At 59.0% G+C, this 19821-nt stretch overlaps 1 protein-coding gene across 12 annotated transcripts in view; it reads right to left on the reverse strand.

Moving 5' to 3' along the window:
* Positions 1-19821, reverse strand: part of PHLDB1 (pleckstrin homology like domain family B member 1) — a 48070-nt gene that overhangs the window by 18548 nt on the left and 9701 nt on the right. For 8 of the 12 annotated variants that reach the window (XM_070473501.1, XM_070473500.1, XM_070473499.1 and 5 more), the window contains exons 5-13: positions 13282-13407; positions 10266-11611; positions 7494-7775; positions 6945-7085; positions 6699-6836; positions 4034-4162; positions 3517-3672; positions 989-1099; positions 728-817 (exon numbers count right to left, since the gene is read on the reverse strand). In XM_070473501.1, the coding sequence (XP_070329602.1) occupies positions 728-817; positions 989-1099; positions 3517-3672; positions 4034-4162; positions 6699-6836; positions 6945-7085; positions 7494-7775; positions 10266-11611; positions 13282-13407 (2519 nt within the window). The remainder of the gene's footprint in view (positions 1-727; positions 818-988; positions 1100-3516; positions 3673-4033; positions 4163-6698; positions 6837-6944; positions 7086-7493; positions 7776-10265; positions 11612-13281; positions 13408-19821) is intronic. The other 4 variants (XM_070473502.1, XM_070473507.1, XM_070473506.1 and 1 more) reach the window with 1 other exon arrangement.

Below are 19821 nucleotides of genomic sequence, written 5' to 3' on the forward strand. Positions count from 1 at the left end.
GCAGAAGCTCATCAAGCAGGCAGACAGGCAGTGATCTGTGATTACCTCTTGCGCTTTGAGGCAGAGCTGAGTGGAAGCAGGTGGGGTTAAGGGAACAGAGAAGGCCCCAGCCTGAGAAGACTCTGGGAAGGGGCCCACAGCTGCCATCCCCAGCCCCACCTCTGAGGACTCAGAGATGAGCAGGTCAGCCTACAGAGAGGGTACAGGTGAGGGGCCTCATCCCTCACACTCAGCCCAGCCACCCCACCTGAGGCCTAACTTGCTTGTGCAGTGAGGCAGAAAACCGGGCATGTCCTGGTGGGACCTCACATGCCAGGCGTGCAAAGACTCAGGGAAGAACGGCTGAAGGAGCCTCAATGCCCACATCTGCGCCCACAGCCCAGCTCTAGACAGAAGCCCAGGGAGCTCCAAGATCAGGACCCCGAGATCCCTACACTCCCCCTCAAGTTGGGTCTGCCCTGCCCCATCCTGAGCGGCCATCTTACCCACCCGAAATGTTAAGATCAGCAGGCTCCTGGGAGCCAGAGAGGAAGCTGAAAGGCAGCCAGCTGGTAGCCATGGAGGATCTGATCCCAGACCTCAGGGCCATTCCTGCTACATCTTTCCAGTTCAGGAAAGTGTCCCTACACTAGACCTCAGCTACTGGGGCGAAGGTGCCACATGTTTCTCCAGAGCCTCCCAGGAGACCCTTGGGCTCATGAGGCTGGGGCTGACCCAACCACGTTACCTCTTTGAGGGTGGACGTGGTCTTTGGGAACGGCCGGCCACCTGTGAGCGAGTGGTATCTTCTTTCTAGCATAGCCAGTTTCTCCTTCTCCTGCAAGTCCAAAGCGGCAGAATCAGGAGTGGGAATGAAGCAAGGAGCCCCAAATAAAGGGGGATCCCACAGGGTTGGCCAGTCTCCACCCCGCACCCTGCACTCACCTCCCACTCCCCCAGCCCCTCCCTGACCCTCCTCCCCCCCTCACTCCTAGACTGATGGGGCTACCTTCTGCAGCAGCTGCAGGGCGGCATTCTTATCCCGGGCAAGGCGTTCCGACTCCTGCACAGCCTGGGACCGGATCTGCCCAGCCTGACTGTCCAGGACCGCCAGGCGCTCCTAGAGAGGATGGGAACAATGGGTGAGGCAGCCCAAGGTGAGGCCTGGCTGTCTCTCCTGCCCAGAGGCCCTGGGCTTGGGTGAAGGGAATCAATCAGCACTTCCGCTCAGCCTCTCACCCCCGGAAAACGCAGGCTGCTGTGGTCAGCTCCTTCTCTCACCCCTCAACCAGGGAGCCCTGGGCCACCAGGCACACCAGCCAGAACTGAAGTTCCCAAACCCCTCATGCCCCCACCCCCCAAAGTCAACAGGTCCTGAATCCTGGAAATGCTGAATGGTCCTCCACCTGACCCCGTGCCCTCAACCCACTGGCACCATGCCAAGCCAGGCCCTCTGCTTTCCCGGCCTCGACCTTTCACCAGCCCCTTGTTTCCACTCTCTCACCTTTCTGATCCACCCTACACTGCCACAAACAGCTTCCTAAAATGGCCTTTGAAAGGGTTTGCTTGTTTGCTTGTCTGAATTTCCTAGACTTTTGGGAATGTATATTGTGTGTTAGTTGCTCAGTCGTGTCCAACTCTTTGCGACCCCATGGACTGTAGCCCGCCAGGCTCCTCTGTCCATGGAATTCTCCAGGCAAGAATAATGGAGTGGGTTTCCAGCCCCTTCTCCAGGGGATCTTCCTGACCCAGGAATCGAACCTGTATCTCCTGCCTTGTAGGCAGATTCTTTATGTCTGAGTCACCAGGAAAGCCCAGAATGTATATTACTTGAATAATTTTCTTTAAATCCATGAATAAGGGTAGATCACGCTTCTCAAAATCTTTCAGCGACTCCTCACTACTCACAGGATAAAGCACAAACCCCTCAGCCAGCACTCAAGGGCTCCTGGACCTGGACCTACTTTCCAGCCTCCCTCCCACCCTGAGCCTTTGGCGTGCCCTCAGCTTGGCCCTGTTGTACCATCAGCTGTTCGGGTGTACACTCCCGGGCCTTTCTTATACAGTGCCTTTTGCCAGGAATGCTGTCCTGTCTTCTCTACCAATCAGGAGCTTACTTCTCCTCTAAGACCAAACCTAACACTATCTTCTCTCCAACATCTCCCCTGATTATCATTCAATTTCTTTGCTCCTTGTTCTATGCTCAAATTATTCCCTATCACTCTTTGCCTTGGATTACTGCTACCTATGAATATATATCTCTCAACACCACCAGCTGTATGATCCCACCCCAGCTGTATGATCCAAGGACAGGCTCTATGTCTTTTCTGTCTCCATATCCCCAACAGGACTTAGTGTAGTGCCTGGCTCAACAATCGAGTGCTAAAAGGGAATGAAAAGATACTAAGTGAGAGAGAAGGATGGGGGCTAGTGGAAATGAGCTGTGTTTATCCCAGGAGGTCTTCCTGAAAGAGGAGGCCTTAAACTAGCACCATTAAGAGCAAGATATAGGAGAGAAGGGAGGGAAGAAGGGAGCTGTACTAAATCTGGGGTCAGTCCAAGCAGACTGAAGCAGACCAAGTGGTAATCGGGCAAGATCCGCCATTTACAGAGAACCTGTCAGGACCCAAGAACACTGCTAAATGCTTTGCTTTGCATGTGTTACTTCACTTAACTCTCTTATGAGGCAGGTGCCCTTATGCTCATTTCACTGATAGGTAAATGTATTTGTAAAGCAGAGCAGCTCAGGGAGAGAAGCAACAGATCTGGATTCAGGGGGAAGTTCAGTGACTCCCCCACTTACCACTAAACTCAGACTAGCCATCAAGCCCCACTTTTTGACACCCTTCTCCAGTCTCACTGCATTCACCTCCCACCTACTCCTTCCAGCCTGGCAAAGTGCACATGCACACATATGTAAGCAAACACACCTGGTCCACCCGATCCCTTCTCCTCACCCGCATCTTCCTAACCTTGCTTAATACATCCTCACCCCATCACCGTGTCCCGGTCTTGTTGAGATCAGGAGTGGATTTTATAACATCTGAAGCATCAGACTAGACCAGAATAGATGCAATACCCAATCCTCTTGTTTCACAGCTCAGCTGAGCCAGGACTGAGCTGTGGCTGGAACCAAAGTGATGCCTTTCTAGGACCTCGGGCTGGCTCTAATATCCAGATCTCAGGTCTGTGTCCCAGCACTTCCATCGGACGGAGAGCTCCACAAGGGGCAAGCCTCCTCTTCACCCCCCTCCTCCTCGTCCTCCATCTCCATCTCTCACTTCCCGGCCCAGCCAGTGCCCAGCTCCGAATGTGAGCCCCATCCACTTTCCACTAGAGGACCGGGGTGTCACAGCTTCTAAACAATGGCTATTGTTCCTCCAGAGCTTACTATGATCACATCCTATGCTGTTTCCACATACATCATCTCCTTTAATGCTCACAACAGCCTGTTACTGTTCCTGTTTTACAGATGAAGAGACCGAGGCTCAGCCAGGTGAGGTCAAGCCGGCACTGCCAGGGATGGGGCGGGCGCACCTTCCTCTTGGCGATGCTACGGAGCAGTTCTGCCTTGCTCCGGAGCAGCCCCTGGCCCGCCAGCTCGCGCTCCTCCTCCACGCGGCTCTCCCGCTCCAGCTGCTGGAACTCCAAGTCCTCGAAGAGCTTCGTCTCCGTCTCCAGGGCCTCGGCTTCCTTGAATGACAGTGACAAAGGGGGTCGGGTGGTGCTCACGATCCCACTCTGCGCCTGGAAGGCCAGGCCACAGAGGCGAGAGCTCTGGGGGCCGGACCCGGGGAAACGGAGGAGGGGCCCTGCCCCCACCCTGCCCCCTTTCCTCCGCTTGGCCCTGCTGCTTTCCCGGGCAGCGCGGCCTGCAGCAGCAGAAAGGAGAACCTCCATCCCCAAACCCCCCATCCTTCCCTGTCCCCTCCAAGCCACAGCACCGACCCTGGCGTCCGGCAGGTACTGCAGGGCCCGGGCGCTCCCGGCCCACCGCTCCTCTCTTCCGGGCGGGCGGCCCTCGGGGGCGGGGAGGGGGGCTGGTGAAACTGACCCTTCTCAGCTGCTCCAGTAACTGTTCCCGCACTGACTCGGGGCAGTTATCGAGCTGCGTCTGGAGCTCGGCGTAGAGCGCCTGGCGGGCCTCCAGGTGCCTCCGTCCCGCGGCCAGCTCCGCCCTCTCCTGGTCGCCGGAGGCGGAGGGGGCGGGCACAGGGGAGAAACAGAACACACACTCCTCAACTCCGGCCCGGGGCCGCGGCGGCGCGGGGCGCGGGGCGCGCGGGCGGGAGCAGAGCCGGCGGGGGTACAAGCAGCAGGGCCGAAGAGGGCCGGAGAGAGCCAAGAGGAGGAGGAGGAGGAGGTGCCGACTGGGGAAGGCGAGGAGCCGGGGTGCGAGACGGGACTCAGGTGCAGGCGACGGTGGCCGAAGCAAGGGTGTGGGTCCGGGCAGAAATGTTGGTCTCTTGGAGTCCCCTCACTAGAGAGGTTTGGGGGGTGGGTCCTACGAAGAGGCCCTCTCTTTTCTCTCCAAACCGCTCAAAGCCAAAGCTGGTTCCACATCACAAACCCGGAGCCTCCAGCTCCTGCGCCCCCCACCCCCACTCCTTCTCCCACTTCCCAGAGACCAAAATTTAGCCCTGGAAAAAAAGGGTAGAATTGGTGAAGGTTAAATCCGGGGGTTGGGTGTGAATTGCGAGCCGAGGATGTTAAAGCTAGGGCGGTGCAGCGGAGGGGACCCCAACCCAACCCCCTCGGCCTCCCCCACTCCTGCCCAGGGCGGGGGTGGGGTGCTGGCACTGCAGCCTGAACTTCAGCAGGATAAAGGTTGCAATTAGTTCGGCCGTCGCCATGGTAATAGGAGCCCCAGGAGTGGGTACAGAGAGGAGGTGGATGGCTCTGTCTGGGGTGAGATGACACCTCTGAGGGCGGGAAGGGGGATGAAGGGGGGTCTGGTGAGTCACCCCCTCTGAAGGTCAGGCAGAGGAGAGACTGTGATTACAGATTCCAAAGCCAGAGTGGGGCGAAGGGCTGGGGCGGGGAGGGGGTGCTGCTGAGGGAACCTTCCCCATTGCCATCACATGGCCACCACCATCTATCTCCATCACCACCACCACCTCAATAATTGGGCCCAGAGAGAAGACAAAGTCCACACCTGCAGGCAATGCCAGTGCAATGAGAAATGAGGCTAGGCAGGTTCCTGCTAAAATGCTGAGCATCACCCCGGAGTCCTCATGTTTCCTCTACCCACCCCTCCGTCCCATGAGGTCCCCATCCCCATCCAGGAGAGGGGGACATGATCAGGCCAGTTTCTGAGATCCAAGCACTTCCCCAGGCTTGGACTCAGCCTACGATGTCCTATAGGGAAGAGGCCTACCCCTTCTTCCCACCCTCTGGTTGGAGTATCTGCAATTGGGAAGCCCCAGAGGAAAACTCAGAAGGGTAGCCACTGGGTGGCAGAGAGCCCTTGTCCACGCCCTCCCCGGCCATGCCACCACCACTGACCTCCTTACCCCTGTGCTCAGGAGGGAAGGCAGATGATGGCTGGAGCTCAGCCTGCCTCTCCCCTGTGCAGGAAATTGCCAACAAGCTATGGAGGCCACACCCTGGCTTTTCCAACTGAGAGGAGGCCTTCAGGCTGAGAGGCTCCTCAGCCAAGCCAACCTCCCCCAATCTTGAACCCCTCCTGCCAATGCCCCCTTGAGAAAATTCAGCTGCACCCGCTGTCCGTTCCTTTCTGATCAAAACCCTGGGGTCCCACACCAAGAAAGGAAGGAGGCAACATTAGACGGGAGAGGCCAAGGGCACACAGGTGCCCATGGAGTTAGTGCAAAAGCAGGCACGGCTCAGCCCTGCCTGGGTGGGTGGTACTGGCAGTTAGGGGCATGCGGAGAGCCCAGGACAGTGATTAGAGAGGGCATTAGTGCAGGCCTGGTTGGTAAGCGTGGAGTTAATTTGGCACAGAATTTGGGAGTGTGGTTTTGGGGGCCAGAGCCAAAGCTCAAAAAATAAAAAAATTAAAAAAGGATGGGCGGGTCAAATAATTTTTAAGAGCTTCAAAATTGAGGGGCAGGAGGAAGACACTCTCCAAAAAATCCAGAAGGAAAATTTAATTCTTGGAAAAATACTGTCAAGTCCAGAAAGAGGTGGCCCCTCTCCACTTCGGAGCTTTGGTACGTTGTTGGGCATCTTGGGAGTGGCTGGTATGGCCCCTGTGGGATGGAGCGGCCCCTGCAGGCTGGCAGGAAATCTGAAAGGGGCAGGGGCAGGAGCTGGGACCCCCTGGGATGGGAGGCTGCAGATCCTGAAGGCTCAGGGAAGCAGAGACTCGAGAGCCATCTCCCAAAGTTCACATCCTTAGTCCCAGAGCCCTGCTTGGAGGGGATGTCCTCCAATGCAGGGACTGGACCTGAATCACTCCCCAGCACTGGTCCCCTGGGCAGTGCTCACCACCCAAGAAGGGGCTTCGACACTTCCAAGAAGGGGCACGGAGGGCCCAGAACAGCAGGCACCCAGGCACCCAGAGGGAGAACAGAAACCCAGGCAGAGGAGACCCCAGACACCAGCCCAGACCCTGGCAGCACCCTCCACGTTGGTACTTTCCACCAAGGACAAGGCCCCCTGCCCCTGTGGGATGGACGATGAGGTAAGGGGTAAAGGGCACTTCTCCTCTCCCAGGCCGCTGGCTCCCAGCAGAGCTGGGCCAGGTTGTGGGTTACCTTGTCCCTCTCCTTCTGGATGCTCGTCTCCAAGGTCATCAGCTTCTCCTGTAGCTGGTCCACCGCCTTCTGCTCTTTCTGCAGCAGCGCCCGCTCAGCCTCCCTCTCCCCCTGCAGCAGCGCCCGCTCCATTTCAGCCTGCAGGCCAAGGCAGGGTCCATGTCAAGGCCACTCAGGGCAGCTCAGGCCACGCTTGGGGTGATCACCAAGCCTGGGAGGAGTCCTGCCCAGGGCCCTTGCTCTCACCTCTCGGGCCGACTCCTGCAGCTGCTGTTCCAGCTCCTTCACCCGGACTTTGAGCTGCTCTATTCTCCCCAGCACCTGAGCCCGCTCCTCTTCCAGGGCCAGCACCTCTCCCTGGAGCTTGGCGCCGGGGGCATCCTCGTGCTGGAGGGGAGGGGGGCCATCAGCTTGGGGGAGCCTAGAGCCTCCCAGGGTGAGACTAAGAAAATGGATCGCTGTGTCTCAGGACACTCAGAAGGAGCAGCTGGACTGAGAGGAGGAAATTCCCCTCCCTACACGGAGAGCAATACGGCTCTAGGCTGCAAGGAATAACGACTCACTGTCGAGAGCCAGGCCTGGGTGGGGCCCTGAGGAAAAGGTAGGTCATAAAGCATATTTATAGCTTGGGAAACTCATCAGCACCTCCCCCTGTTCCTTGCCTCCTCATTTCTACACCTCTCATTCCTGGGTGTCCCAAACTTCTGTTACTGCCCACTCGCAGGGCGAGGTACCCACCCATGCCTGCCCGCTTGGCCCCGGCCCTGGCCCCGCGCCCGGCCGGCTGGCTCCCACCTCCTGCTGGGTGCTCTCAGTGCTACTGCATTCCTCCTTGAGATTCTCCTCGTCCGAGCGCTCCACACTCTCCCACAGGCGCTGGGCGGCACCTCCAGGCTCCTCGCTGCCGCGGCCTGGGGCCCCAGGGCCCACCGCGAGGCCTCGTGAGGGCCTCCGGCTGGCCAGGGCCAGGGCTGCGGCTGCCTCCCCTATGCTGGGCAGCTCCCCGGCCTCGGGTTCCCCATCCGCCCGGCTGTACTCGGCGCACAGGTTCAGGATGGTCTCCAGGCGCTGGCGTTCCTGGAAGGGCGGGCAGAGCAGGCGTGAGCAGACGGTCCTGGGGCCAGGAGGCTGCCTAGACCCAGGTCTGGCACCTTGTCAGGAGCAAGGACGCGGACGCCAGGGGCTCGGACTCAGAATCAAGTCAGGAGGGCCCTGGCCCCAAGGTCTGGGGAGGCAGACAGAGGGAGGGCGGGTGCCCCCGAGGCAGGCGGGGGGAGCCAGGCTGTGTGCCCCCTGCCCAGGTGACCAGCACCTCCTGCCTTCCTGTCTCCTCTCCCTTCTCATCTTGTCCCAAGGTGGGTGTCCCCGTGGACAGAGAGACACACTCAGGAGCGCACGCTGGTGAGCACGTTCTCATTAAAGGCCACGGTGAGAATACAGATAAACACTTCAGGTGCTCACGCTGACACGGGGACCCCCAGAGACACCCCAGCACAGCAGCTCTGACACACGAGGACACAGCACGAGCCCCGGCCGGCAGTAACAGGCAGGCACACACAGACACCAGCCCTGACACGCACGGACGCACACTGGCACACACTTACTCGGATAAACACAGCCTAGCACACAGACGGGTGGGCGCCCACACAGACGGGGCCGGAACACAGACTCAGGGGCCCACGGCGACCTGACACCGGCTCACCCTGCCCCAGAGGCCTGAGCCGCGGTCCTCACTCCCGTCTCACCTCCCCGTCACCTGCTGGCAGCTCTCAGCTCTCCGCCGGCACAGCAGGTCCCTGGCCCAGCCACTCCATCCGCCCCGTCCCTGTACAGAGCCCACCCAGACACCTCCCAGGGGCCTTGGAGGTGAAGACAGGACAGTACAGGCATGCCCCGGCTCCCACTCATTACACCCCAGATGTGGAGCCTCCCCCCCAGGCTCCCTTGACTCCCTGGCATCCCACCACCTCTGGTGTCTCTCACCACGGTTTGGTCAGGACCCCCCACCCCCAGGCTCTTACCCAGCTTCCTTCCTGCTGCTTGCCCAGTTCCATGGCGCCAAAACCAGGAACAGAGTCTCAGCACCCAGGAGGCTGGGCCAGTGCCCCCGCCCCTGCCCCAGGACACAGATAAGCAGCCTGGTTGAGGTGGGAGGAGCAGGGCAGGCAGCCTCTGAGATTTAAAGTGGCAGGTGGGGCAGGTCAGGGCTGGTGAGGCATCTGGGGGTGGGGTGGGGGCGGTGGTGGGAAGGCTGAGTGGAGTTGAGGGAGGCTGGGGCCACCACTCTGCCTGCGCCAGGTTCATTGTCCCCCCCTCCAGGATGAGACCCCAGGGCGGGCCAAGCATTCTTGTCTAGGCCAAAGCAAAAACATAGAAGATACAGCTGTGGAAGAGACTGGGGGGCCCTGCCTCGTCCTTCCCCAACCCCCCCCAATACACACACACTGTCTCACACCCTCACCTCACCCAAAGCTGTCCCAGCCTCCTCCTTCCAAAAGGGCTCCAGACAAACCTCCTCTGTTCTGACTCTCCTCCTTAAACCAATCCTTGGGTCCCAGGGCCCCCAGGGACCCTGCTTTCCTGCTCACAAGGGAAAGAGGCAGAAGCTATTTCCCTGTGCATGTGCTCCAGGGTATAGACACCAGCCAGAGCCCCCAAGCTCCCTGCGCTATCTGGGGAATCCCAGCCCCCACCCAGCTCAGATGCCATCTCCAGGACAGCTGCCCAGAGCCACACCCGGCCCCCAAATACACCCATGCGTGCATGTGTGTGCGCATGCACACACACACAATTACTATCACACAGGCTGGTCACAGATCAGCCGGGGCTGCCTGTCGTGTTTTCTCCTTCTCCCCCCATCTCCAGATGATCCTGCATAGGCCAAGGTGAGCAGCTCCCACCCATTGAGAGAGGCCAAAGAGAAACAAATGGCAACCCACTCCAGTATTTTTGCCTGGAAAATTCCATGGACAGGTAGTCTGACGGGCTACAGTCCATGGGGTCATAAAGAGTCAGACCTGACTGAGTGACTAAACAACCACAACAACAAAGGGAAGCAAGAAAGAAGGACCAGAGGCTTTTTTAAAGAAAAGCCTGGAGAAGACAGGAGAGAAAGACAGGAAGTATGAGTTCAAGTCCAGTTCTGCCAGGATGTGCTGTGTGACCTTGAACAAATCCACTCCCCTCTCTGGGCTTCAACCTTCTAATCATTAAGCCCTGTGTTCTCAAACACAGGTACAAGCCTCATCCTAAACATGGTGTGTTTTCCTAGAGCTTCCCTGTATTCCAATAAATCATGTGAAATGTTAATTTATACATGAAAACAAACACTGTTACAGAATAAATGCAAAGTTAGCATGCATTTGAAATAAGGCCTTAGAGACTTCAAAGGAAGGGCTTCAGGGGACCAGAGCCTTGGCATCCAGGTCACTGTGGTGTACCCTGGAAGTGGAGAAGCCTGGGAAGCCCAGACTCTGTCCACGCGCCCCTCCCTCCTTGCCAGCTGGCCCGCCCACACCCTGGCAGAGCGCCTGTCGTGATGCCCGCAGCCTCCCTGGCATGGCTCACCAGCCTCTCCATCTCCTGCTCCCGAAGCCGCTCTTGGCGCTGCCGCCGGTGGTACTCCAGGAGGTCATCCTCATTGTCACTGATCTCCGTGATGCTGTTTTTCCGCTCCCGGGTGACGGGCACCCGCAGGTCCCCGCTGGAGAGCTTCCTCTGGGCGCGGGGGCTCTGGCGGGGTGAAGCCCCTGTCAAGGAGCCCAGACTGTAAGCTGGGCTCAGTCTGCCACTGAAGCTGCCCTTGCGGGGTGCTAGGGACTCCCCGAGTGTGGGAGAGGGGCTCCGTGTCCTACGGCCCCGGGCCCCCAGTGTCAGGGAGAAGTCCTCCGGCGAAGCCCCGTGGGCTGCCCAGCGCCGGGAGCGGGGGCTGTCTGCCACGTCCCTGGTTAGCTTGGGATCTGGGGCGGTCCGGGCAGGCATGGGGGAGAGCGCCCTGCGGGACAGAGATGGGCTCAAGGGAGGCAGTTCTCTCATGCTGTCCAGGCCCCGCCGGCCAAGGCGGGGGCTCTCTGGAGGCTGCAGTGTGCGGGTGGCTGAGCCATCCGAAAATGTTCGGCCCACCAGCTGGCGTGAGGGGCTGGTGGTCAGCACCCGCTCAGCGCCTGGCGGCTCCCGGAAAGGGCTGGGAGGGCGGTCCTGGAGCGTGCCAATCTTGTTTCGGGGTGCAGGGACTGGCGGCTGGAACTTGGGGCTGCCGGGAATGCTGGTGGGCGGGCCCCGGGCACTGGAAGCAGGGTATTCACTCAGGCTGATCGCCACCACGGGCAGCTGCCCACCCGGCCGGGGGCTCTCGGTGGCTCTGCGGGCCTCAGCCAGGACGGTAGCTGCAGGGCTGTCTGTCAGCAGACCTCGGAGACCAGGGCTGGGAGGCCTCTCGTGACCCCCCTTCCTGCCCAGCCGGGGGCTCTCGGAGGGGCGAGCACCGCTCGGTCGGGACTGTGGGGGCTGCAGGGCCAGATGGTAGCTGGAGGACCGGGCGGGCACCAGGGGGGGCAGGGAAGGTGCTGGTTCCTGCCCGCTGGGTGAGTGGCTGGCACAGCTCCCACTGCTGGCTGGCGAGGAGAGTGGAGAGAAGGCCGGAGAGGTGTTCTCATAGCTGGAGCCCACAGACATGGCGCCGGGGCTGGTTGGGGGGGACAGCAGGTAGCGCCCGCCATTGGCCATTGGTGACAGTGGAGATGTGGCGGCAGGCTTCTTGCCAGCAGCTCCAGGCTCCTCTAGCACCAGTGAGTCCATGATTTCCTGCAGGTCCTTCTCAATAGAGCTCACCAGGGAACTGTGGCTGCCACAGGCGGAGGGTCCCCGGATTGCAGGCTGAGGGGTGTGGTTCCCGTTGACCAGGCTTTCGGATTCTGTGAAGGGAAATGCAAACAGCCTCAGGCCCCATCTTCACCTCCTGGGCCCTAGGGACCTGCATATACACAAGAGCCCGCACTCCCCACCTCCTGCTAGGAGGGCGGGGCTGCCAGGGCCCTGGAAGGTCTCAGTCCTGGGGCCAGCTCTGCCACTGACCTGCTGCTGCACCACCTTCCCCAAGTCGCCTGCTTTTGGTTTTGCCTTCTGCATAGGAAGAATGCTCCTCTGGCTCTAATATTTTATGACTTAGGGCAGAGCTGGCAACAGTGCTGGGCACTTCTAGGTTCCTCCCTGCCTTGGTTTCCCCAACCTCCTTGACCTCTCCTTCAGAAAGGGCAGGCACGCATTTTACAAAGAGCAGGGGGGCATGCTGGGGAGCAGGCCAGAAGTTCCAAGGGGTTGCCGTTTATTAGGACATTAGCGCCTCCCAACACGCAGCAGAGACCCAGGAAAAAAAACACACACATAGCCTCCAGGGCTGGGTGACACTGCGTGCAGCAGCACTTTATCCAATCAGAGGCAAGGGAGGGGCCTGGCCCTGAAGGCCAGTTCCTGAAAGCCAGGCTGGCTAGCAACTAGGTGCAGCTCAGGGCCTCCAATTAGACCATTAAGCCACGCCAGCAGGAGCCTGCTTTTGCCCTGCCCCAGCCCTCGTCAACCAACCAGGAGTCTCTGGAACCACTGCCCCAAACAGCTGAGAGAGTGGCATGACAATTTAAGGCAGGGTAGAGCTACCCAGGGAGTGGACTGGAAACCCAGGCTTCTGAGCTCCCAAGAGCCTAGTATACAGGAGGCAGAGGAGAAGGGAAAGCCTCTGTAAGCCTGAGTCTGGTCCAAAATTATGGGGACTGTGTGGGACCAAGGCAGAGGGGTTGCCATGGATACTGGTGATCCCAGTGACCACCCATCTTTCCTCAGATCCCCAGGCAATCCATTGAAACCACTGATGCCAGCCCACTCGATGCACCTGACACACACGTCCACCTGTCCCAGTACCATGATGACCACTGTCACCCTACAGCCATCTGAATGCCTGTGCAAAGTCTGGGGTGGCAGGCCTATGGGCAGCCTCCTGGTCTGCACCCCACCCCCAAGGCAGCTGGGCTGAGGTGGGGGCTGTGCTGGTTCCCTGGGACAATCACCCACTCTCCTCTAGGGATCAGTAATTCACACACAAAGTGCAGCTGCCCCACTGAGTCATCAGCTGGCATGGCCTGGCATGGCCTGGGGGCAGGGCAGAGCCCAAAGACACAATCACAAGCAGGTGGGCTCCCCCCGCCTCGAGCTTACAGCATCTCAGTCTGATGCTTCCTTCTGCCCCCTCAGGCCACCCTCAAGGGTGAGGATCCCTGGTGGTGACATAAGAGGGTCAGGGTCCCGGACATTGAGGTGGCACCATCCAGGGCAGTGGGACACAGGCTGGCAGAGCACCCCCATCCCTCAGGCACATGATTCTCCCTAGTTCCAGCCAAGCAGCACTTCTTGGATCTCTCCCCGTGGCCAGACTGCCTGGCACTCTCCCCCAGTGGCCCATGGCATGTGGCAGCAAGCCCAGATCATGAGTATTGTCCCACCCTGACACTATAAGTATGGCTGGAGTGGGCAAGGGGGAGGACTGTCCACGGGGTGCCATCAAACCAGCCACCTGCCCCAACTGGGTACCCACCTGGGCCAGGACCGTAGTGGGGGCCAGGGGCCCGGCCCCCTGCCGGGATCATGCTCTTCATCCACTTGGCTTCAGCTGGGTGGTTAAAGCGGAGGAAGGTGGACTGACCCAGGCACAACATGCAGCCTGCAGAGAAAGCACACGTTCAGAGGGGCAGGGCAGAGCAGGGCTGAGGCAGCCTTCCACCCGCAGCACCGGCAGGCTCATCCCAGGCTCCGAAGAGCCATCCCCACCTGCACTCCCAGCGGCCACATGGTCCACCCCTGACTCAGCCCGTGCCTGAGGCCCCAGCTCGGCTCCACAGCACATGGCCCCATAGCACATGGCCGAATGGAAAGAGCACTGGCTTGTAAATCCTAGTCCTAAATGTTCTTCATTACCACCTGTGAGATCTGGGGAAAGTCATTTCACCTCCCTGAGTCTAATTCTCTCAGCAGAAAAATGAGGACAATACCACTGCCTTGCAGAGTTAAAAGAGACAGTGTATGCCAGTACTCTGTCAATGGAGAAGGTTCTCCAGAGAACACAGACCCCCACGTGCCCCCACCCAACCTGGACTCGTGATCCATCTATCTGCCCCTTGGGTGGAAGGGTCAGTTCGAGAGGCAGCAAATTCCAGGATCACAAACAAGCTCTGAGATAGGAGATGGGGAAACACACCATGGATCCGTCAGATGCCCCGGCCACCCTTTCTGACCGTCGAGAGCGACTGCTACCCTCTTTCTCTCTGTCGAAGCATTCTGTGGCCTGACATTGTCCCACTCCATGGACTCTCCTGCAGTGTAGCCAAGCCTAGGCCAATGGGCCGAGCCTCAGTCAAGCACATTCCCAGGCAGTAGACACAAGCCCAGTCCTGCCCAGGAAGTGTGAGTGCACAGAAGGGGGAGGGCATAGGGGAGTCAGAAAACATAGCCAGGGGCACTGGGAGTGTGCGCGGCGACAGGTGTGCCCACAGCACCTAAGCCTGTCTGGCAGAATTCCTCTTCCCGCCACACCAGGGGCTGGAGCGAAGAAGATGCTCTATTGGGAGAAACCAGAGTCCTGTGCTCTCTACCACCCACCCTTCCAATCTGTCCACATCCTTGGCCCCTGGCCCCAGGCTCCTGTCTACCCAATCTGCTGCCACCTGGCACCCCAAGCTTCATGCCAGTCTGAGCTAAGACTGGCAAGGAATTCTACATTCCTGGACGCTGAGACAGTTCAACTCAGGCAGGCCACAGGGGCATGGGGCATCCCGGGCCACGTGGGGTACCTTGGCGGGCCCCCCACTGAGAAGCTCAGCAGTCTGTTGGGGGGGCACCCTGGGTATTGCCACGGATGGGGGGCTGGCAGTCTGAGAAGCCCACAGCAGATAACATAGTAGACAAAACCACCCACTACATTGGTATACCCACAGGCCCTCCCAGGCAGGCGGGCACAAACAATTCTAAAGGCTGATGGGTGGTTAGGAAAGGAGGGAGCCTTCCCTGCCAAGCCACCAATCAGAGGAGCTGATCACAGAGTAATTATAACCGGAATAAATATTAGCCAGCCACACCGTCCACCTAATTACAACCACAGCTGTTTCAGACAGAACCCTGCCATTCCCATCCCCCTCCTTCCAGCCATTTAACAAGCTAATTAATGATGAGTTCGCAGGGTCTAGACAGACCTACTCAACCCTAGGTTGACTGGGGGGGGGGGGGGGGGGGCAGAGGGGGACAGCTCAGGAGCCTGACCACACAGTCCAGACTGGGAAGGACTGGGGAGTCTGGGTAGATTCCAGCCCATCAGCGCCAGGCCCACCCAAGGAGGCTGTAGGCAGGTAGGGACCCTCAGCTCTGGCTCCTCTAGCTGTGAGCCCCCTGTCCCCTCCTCTGCCCCTCACCCTCCTCTATACAAGGGGTGTGGCCATGCTGCCTCCCTGGCTATAAATAGGTGATGCCAGGCAGCAGAGCTGGGTCTGTATTAATAGAGCGGGCAGGAGGGCAGCAGGACTGATTGTAGCCCAGCTCCTGCCCAAATTAACTTTCTATTTGCACTCAGGGGCCCCAGGCATTGCCCCTACTCTTGTCCCGTGCCTCCAGGGGCCTGGCCAGCCTGTTTCTGGGAAGAAACCTCCTCTCTGCTCACTCCTGCCCCCGCACCGCCAAAGGTCAGCCCACGCAGGAAACCCCAGAACCCCTCCTCATCCAAGCAAAGTTGCGTTCCTGTCCCCCCTCCCCAAAGGGGCTCAAGGCCCAGCTGTGTGCAGGTGGGTAAAGGAGCTGCACATCTGGAGGGGAAAAAACGGGGCCAAGGAGAGGGTGGGTCCTTTCTCTTAAGAGATGCACGCTGCACACAAACACACCTACACACTCAGAAACACACAGACTCACCCAGAGACAAGCAGGCTCACACACTCAGAGCGACAGTCAACTGCCCTGCTGGCCACACAAACAGAATGAACTGGCCGAAAGGAGGCTGGGTGTGGGGAAGACGGGAGAAAGGGCCTAGGCTCCTTCCATCAGAGACCCCTCTTCGCCATAAGCCAGGCTCCCCTAGTCCTAACCGGGAACCCTCTACCCGGTGGAGAGGCAGGTCCCAAGGAGGGGACCACCGAGCGCGGGTTGGGAAAGATGAATTCTACCCCGCTGAGGAGTGGCCCCGAACCCAGACGCCCCACTTGGATATGTTAAGGGCTCTCTCTCTCTCTCTCTCATACACACACCCAAGTCTCGCAGCCTCAGGCTCCCAAAGTGCGGCCGGGGACCCGATCCCGCTCCAGGCAGGCCTCCCCACCCCCTCCACGCCCCTCCCAGTCCAAGCGGCTCCGCGCCGGGCTGCCGGGGCTGCGGCGGCCGGGGGACTGAGGACTCACCACCGAATTCGGACCTCCGCACGGCTCGCCCCCGCTGGCCCGGCCCTGCAGGTCCCCGGCCCGCCCCGGGCCTTTGAGGGGGCGGGCCGACCTCCCGCCGCCGGCTCCCGGCTCGGAGCGGCGAGGCAGCGAGGCGGCGAGCAGCCACCAATGCCCGGGGAGGGGCGGGCCGGCCACCGGCGGCGGGGGAAGGGAGCCAGGAGGGAGGGACAAAGGAGAGGAGGAGGGGAAGAGGAAGTGATGGAGGAGCGGAGGGGAGCGGGATGGAGGGCGCGGGGCGGGGCGCGGCGGGGACGCGCCGACCGAGCCCGCCCGGGGTCCCGCAGCCCGGGGCAGGGGCAGAAGTGCGGCGGGGAGCGTTCGCGCGGGAGGACAGAGAGAAGGAAACGGGAGGGACAGACACAGAGGCCAGAGGGTGAGCAGCCAGGAGGCAGAAGTGAGGAGAAGCGGGTCTCACTGAGAGCCCTCTGCGGTGAGAAGTCACCAGACGCCGGGCAGGGGCCAGGCCAGCCCCCAGGTCAGCGTGGGCAGGCTGGCCTCCGTGACAGCAGAGGTTAAGCGCTGACACTCCACGGCTCCATGTATTAGAAGCCGCAAGCCAGTCAGTTCTAAAGGAAATCAACCCTGAATACCCAGTGGGAGGACTGATGCTGAAGCTCCAGTACTCTGACCACCTGATGTGAAGAGCTGACTCCCTGGAAAAGACCCCGATGCTGGGAAAGATGGAGGGCAGGAGGAGAAGGGGGCAACAGACGATGAGATGGTTGGATGGCTCACCGACTGGATGGACATGAGTTTGAGCAGACTCCGGGAGATAGTGAAGGACAGGGAATTCTGGCGTGCTGCAGACCATGGGGTACACAATATATTAGAGAGAAGAGTGAAAGTCCCAGGAATCCAGCCAGGTCACTGGGTCCAGCTCTGGCCCTCAGTCTGCCACTGTGACAAGTGGGAGTTCAGGATGAGGCAGGGCTCTGTGAACAGTCTTGAGTCTAGCTCCTGTCTCCACACTATATACCTCTTCCTCTGCCCCTCTGGCCCCCACTCCCCACACTCCCAGCAGTTCACCTTACCCCATGACCCAAACTGGACCCGGGCACTGGCTCTTCCAAGCTAGCCTATTTCCTTGGGCTCCAGGAGCCAACTCACCCCTTCCCAACCACAACCAAGTGTGCAAAGAGCTCCAGTAGAGCTGGCCCACTCCAAGGAGGTACCTTCCCATCTGGAAAGAGTGCCACCCACCTCTGGAGCCCCGGGACCATGCTGAGGTTCTGGGCCAGGCAGGTACTCACCACCCAGCCTCAGTCCCAGAAAATTCCTCACATTCCAGGACCTGCACATTCCTGGCCTCTGGACACCAGAACCTTAAGGCACATGCTGTGTTCTCTCAGACGTCCTCTGTACGCTCAGAGCTCACACAGCCCCACACACTTCTCTCAAATACACACCAACACCTGCCCAGCCAGACACCACTCAACTGTGCAGGCTCTGAATCACACAGACACCCCAGTTAATGTGTCTCATACACATTTATTCTCCAGCACACAACCCCTCAGGCACCAGTCCCTCTCTTGGTTCCACACTCACTCAGGCACAGATAGCCCTTCACTCAGTCTTGGAGAGACTCTGAAATCAAAAGTCCACCTCCTGGGACTTCCCTGGTGGTCTAGTGGCTAAGACACCACATTCCCAATGCAGGGGGCCTGGGTTCAATCCCTGGTCAGGGAACTAGATTCCGCATGCAGAAACTAAGACCTGGAGTGAAAGTGAAATGAAGTCAGTCACTCAGTGGTGTCCGACTCTTTGCGACCCCATGGACTGTAGGCTACCAGGCTTCTCCGTCCATGGGATTTTCCAGGCAAGAGTACTGGAGTGGGTTGCCATTAGTAGCCACATAAATAAATATTTTTATTTATTTATTTGACTGCACCAGGTGTTAGTAGCAGCACGCCGGATCTAGTTCCCTGACCAGGGATCAAACCCCAGACCCCTGCACAAAGTTTTAGCCACCAGACCACAAGGGAAGTCCCTATAAAGAAATATTTTTAAAAAGCCATTTCCTTCCATAACTAAAAAAAAAGTCAACCTCCTTAGAGAAACAATCAAACAATTTTTCCACCCTCGATGAACACCTACCCACACTGCCATACTACACATACACATACACACACACACACCCATGCATGTACACGCATGCACACACTCACATGTGCACAGGCAGCTCATTCCCCTTCTGAAGGAAAAAGGAAAACCATATAGGGTCAAATGCAAAATAGGGGGAGGCTTAAAAAAACCTCCTCAGGAAATGTGATTCATCGGTCTGGAAACTGTGACAGCCAGCTGGACAGACCCAGACAGACCCAGAGGACACTGCCAGGGAGAAGCAGGGCAGCAGGCAGGCGCACACAAGTGGGGAGCTAGGAGCTTTTGCTTTTTCTCTCCTTCCTTTGAGCTTTATCAGTCGAGATCTTTATCAGTCTCATCATTGAAGACAGTCGAGGCTTCCCTCCCATTTCACAGAAGGGCTAACTGACAGGTGGGTGGAAGAGGAAGCGGTCCATCGTCCTGGATCCCAGAGGGAGGCAGCTGTATTACTCAGGAATCCTGGCTCCAGCCGCATTCCAAGGAGCCTCCCGGCTGGCCCTCCCAGAAGCCCCTACCCACCAGCAAGGGGCCTGGGGAGCGAAGGAGACTCGGAGGAGGCTCAGAGGCAGGGGCTGGCAGTGAATGGCTCCGAGAGGGTAGGGGACCTTCTGTCTAGACAGCCTGGGCCCCGAGCTGCGTGGCTTTCTGGGTCCTTCCCTACTGGGTCTCCTCCCGGATCTTTCATGTGGTCTGGCACTGTGGTCTCAGGGTGGGGCAGCCTTGACCCAGATTGAGATTCCTCCTCATTTCCTTAGTCCTCTTCCCAGCTCCATCGACCTCTTGCTCTGTACAGAGAGGGCTGCCTGGGATGTCCCAAGGTACCTGGGGACAAGACTGGAAGCAGGATCTTCCTGGTTCTCTCCCATCAGGGCCCCATGGCCATAGCTTTCGCTCAAGTTGTCGTTGGCATCTGTTTTCTGCCAGCTTCCCCTCCACCCCGCCCCTGGCCCAGGCATATTCCTGCTCGAAGAGCCTGTCACTGCCACTCTCCTCGTTATGACGTGTGCCTCTCCAAGTTGCCTATGGCTGGGCACAGTGCCCAGAATGATGCAGCCAAGGACCAGCCCAGCCAGAGAGGGCTCCGTGTTATTTCTAGGGTAGTCCTCTGGTTTTTCAAAGAGGGGGTCCTCCCGCACCAAGGCTGGATCAGGGAACAAGACAGGGAAAATGGTTCTCTTGCACATATGCCCACAGATAGTCCGGTGGTCAGTGAGTGCTCCTGTCTTCACAGGAGCACACCAGTGGACGGTTTGGTACCACCAGCCCTGAGTTCACCCTGCCCCCTACTTGAACACTGTGATCCGTAAACACAGGGAAAGACACAAACACAGAGATATAAAGTCCAGAGTCACAAACACATCCGGAGACACATAAACACACTCCAGTCACACAGACACACAGAGATAGCACTTGCACCCCGAGCCACCCAGTTTCCAGGGAAACACACTCCCAAGAATGTCCGGAGTGGGGCCAGGCAGGGCTGGGCTTGGGGCCTTGCTCCAGAGATGAGACAAGGAAACCCTCAGCTCCTGGAGCCCAGGGGAGGGGCAGTGCTG

This window comes from Odocoileus virginianus, chromosome 10, assembly GCF_023699985.2.
Source record: "Odocoileus virginianus isolate 20LAN1187 ecotype Illinois chromosome 10, Ovbor_1.2, whole genome shotgun sequence".
NCBI classification, from domain to species: Eukaryota; Metazoa; Chordata; class Mammalia; order Artiodactyla; family Cervidae; genus Odocoileus; species Odocoileus virginianus.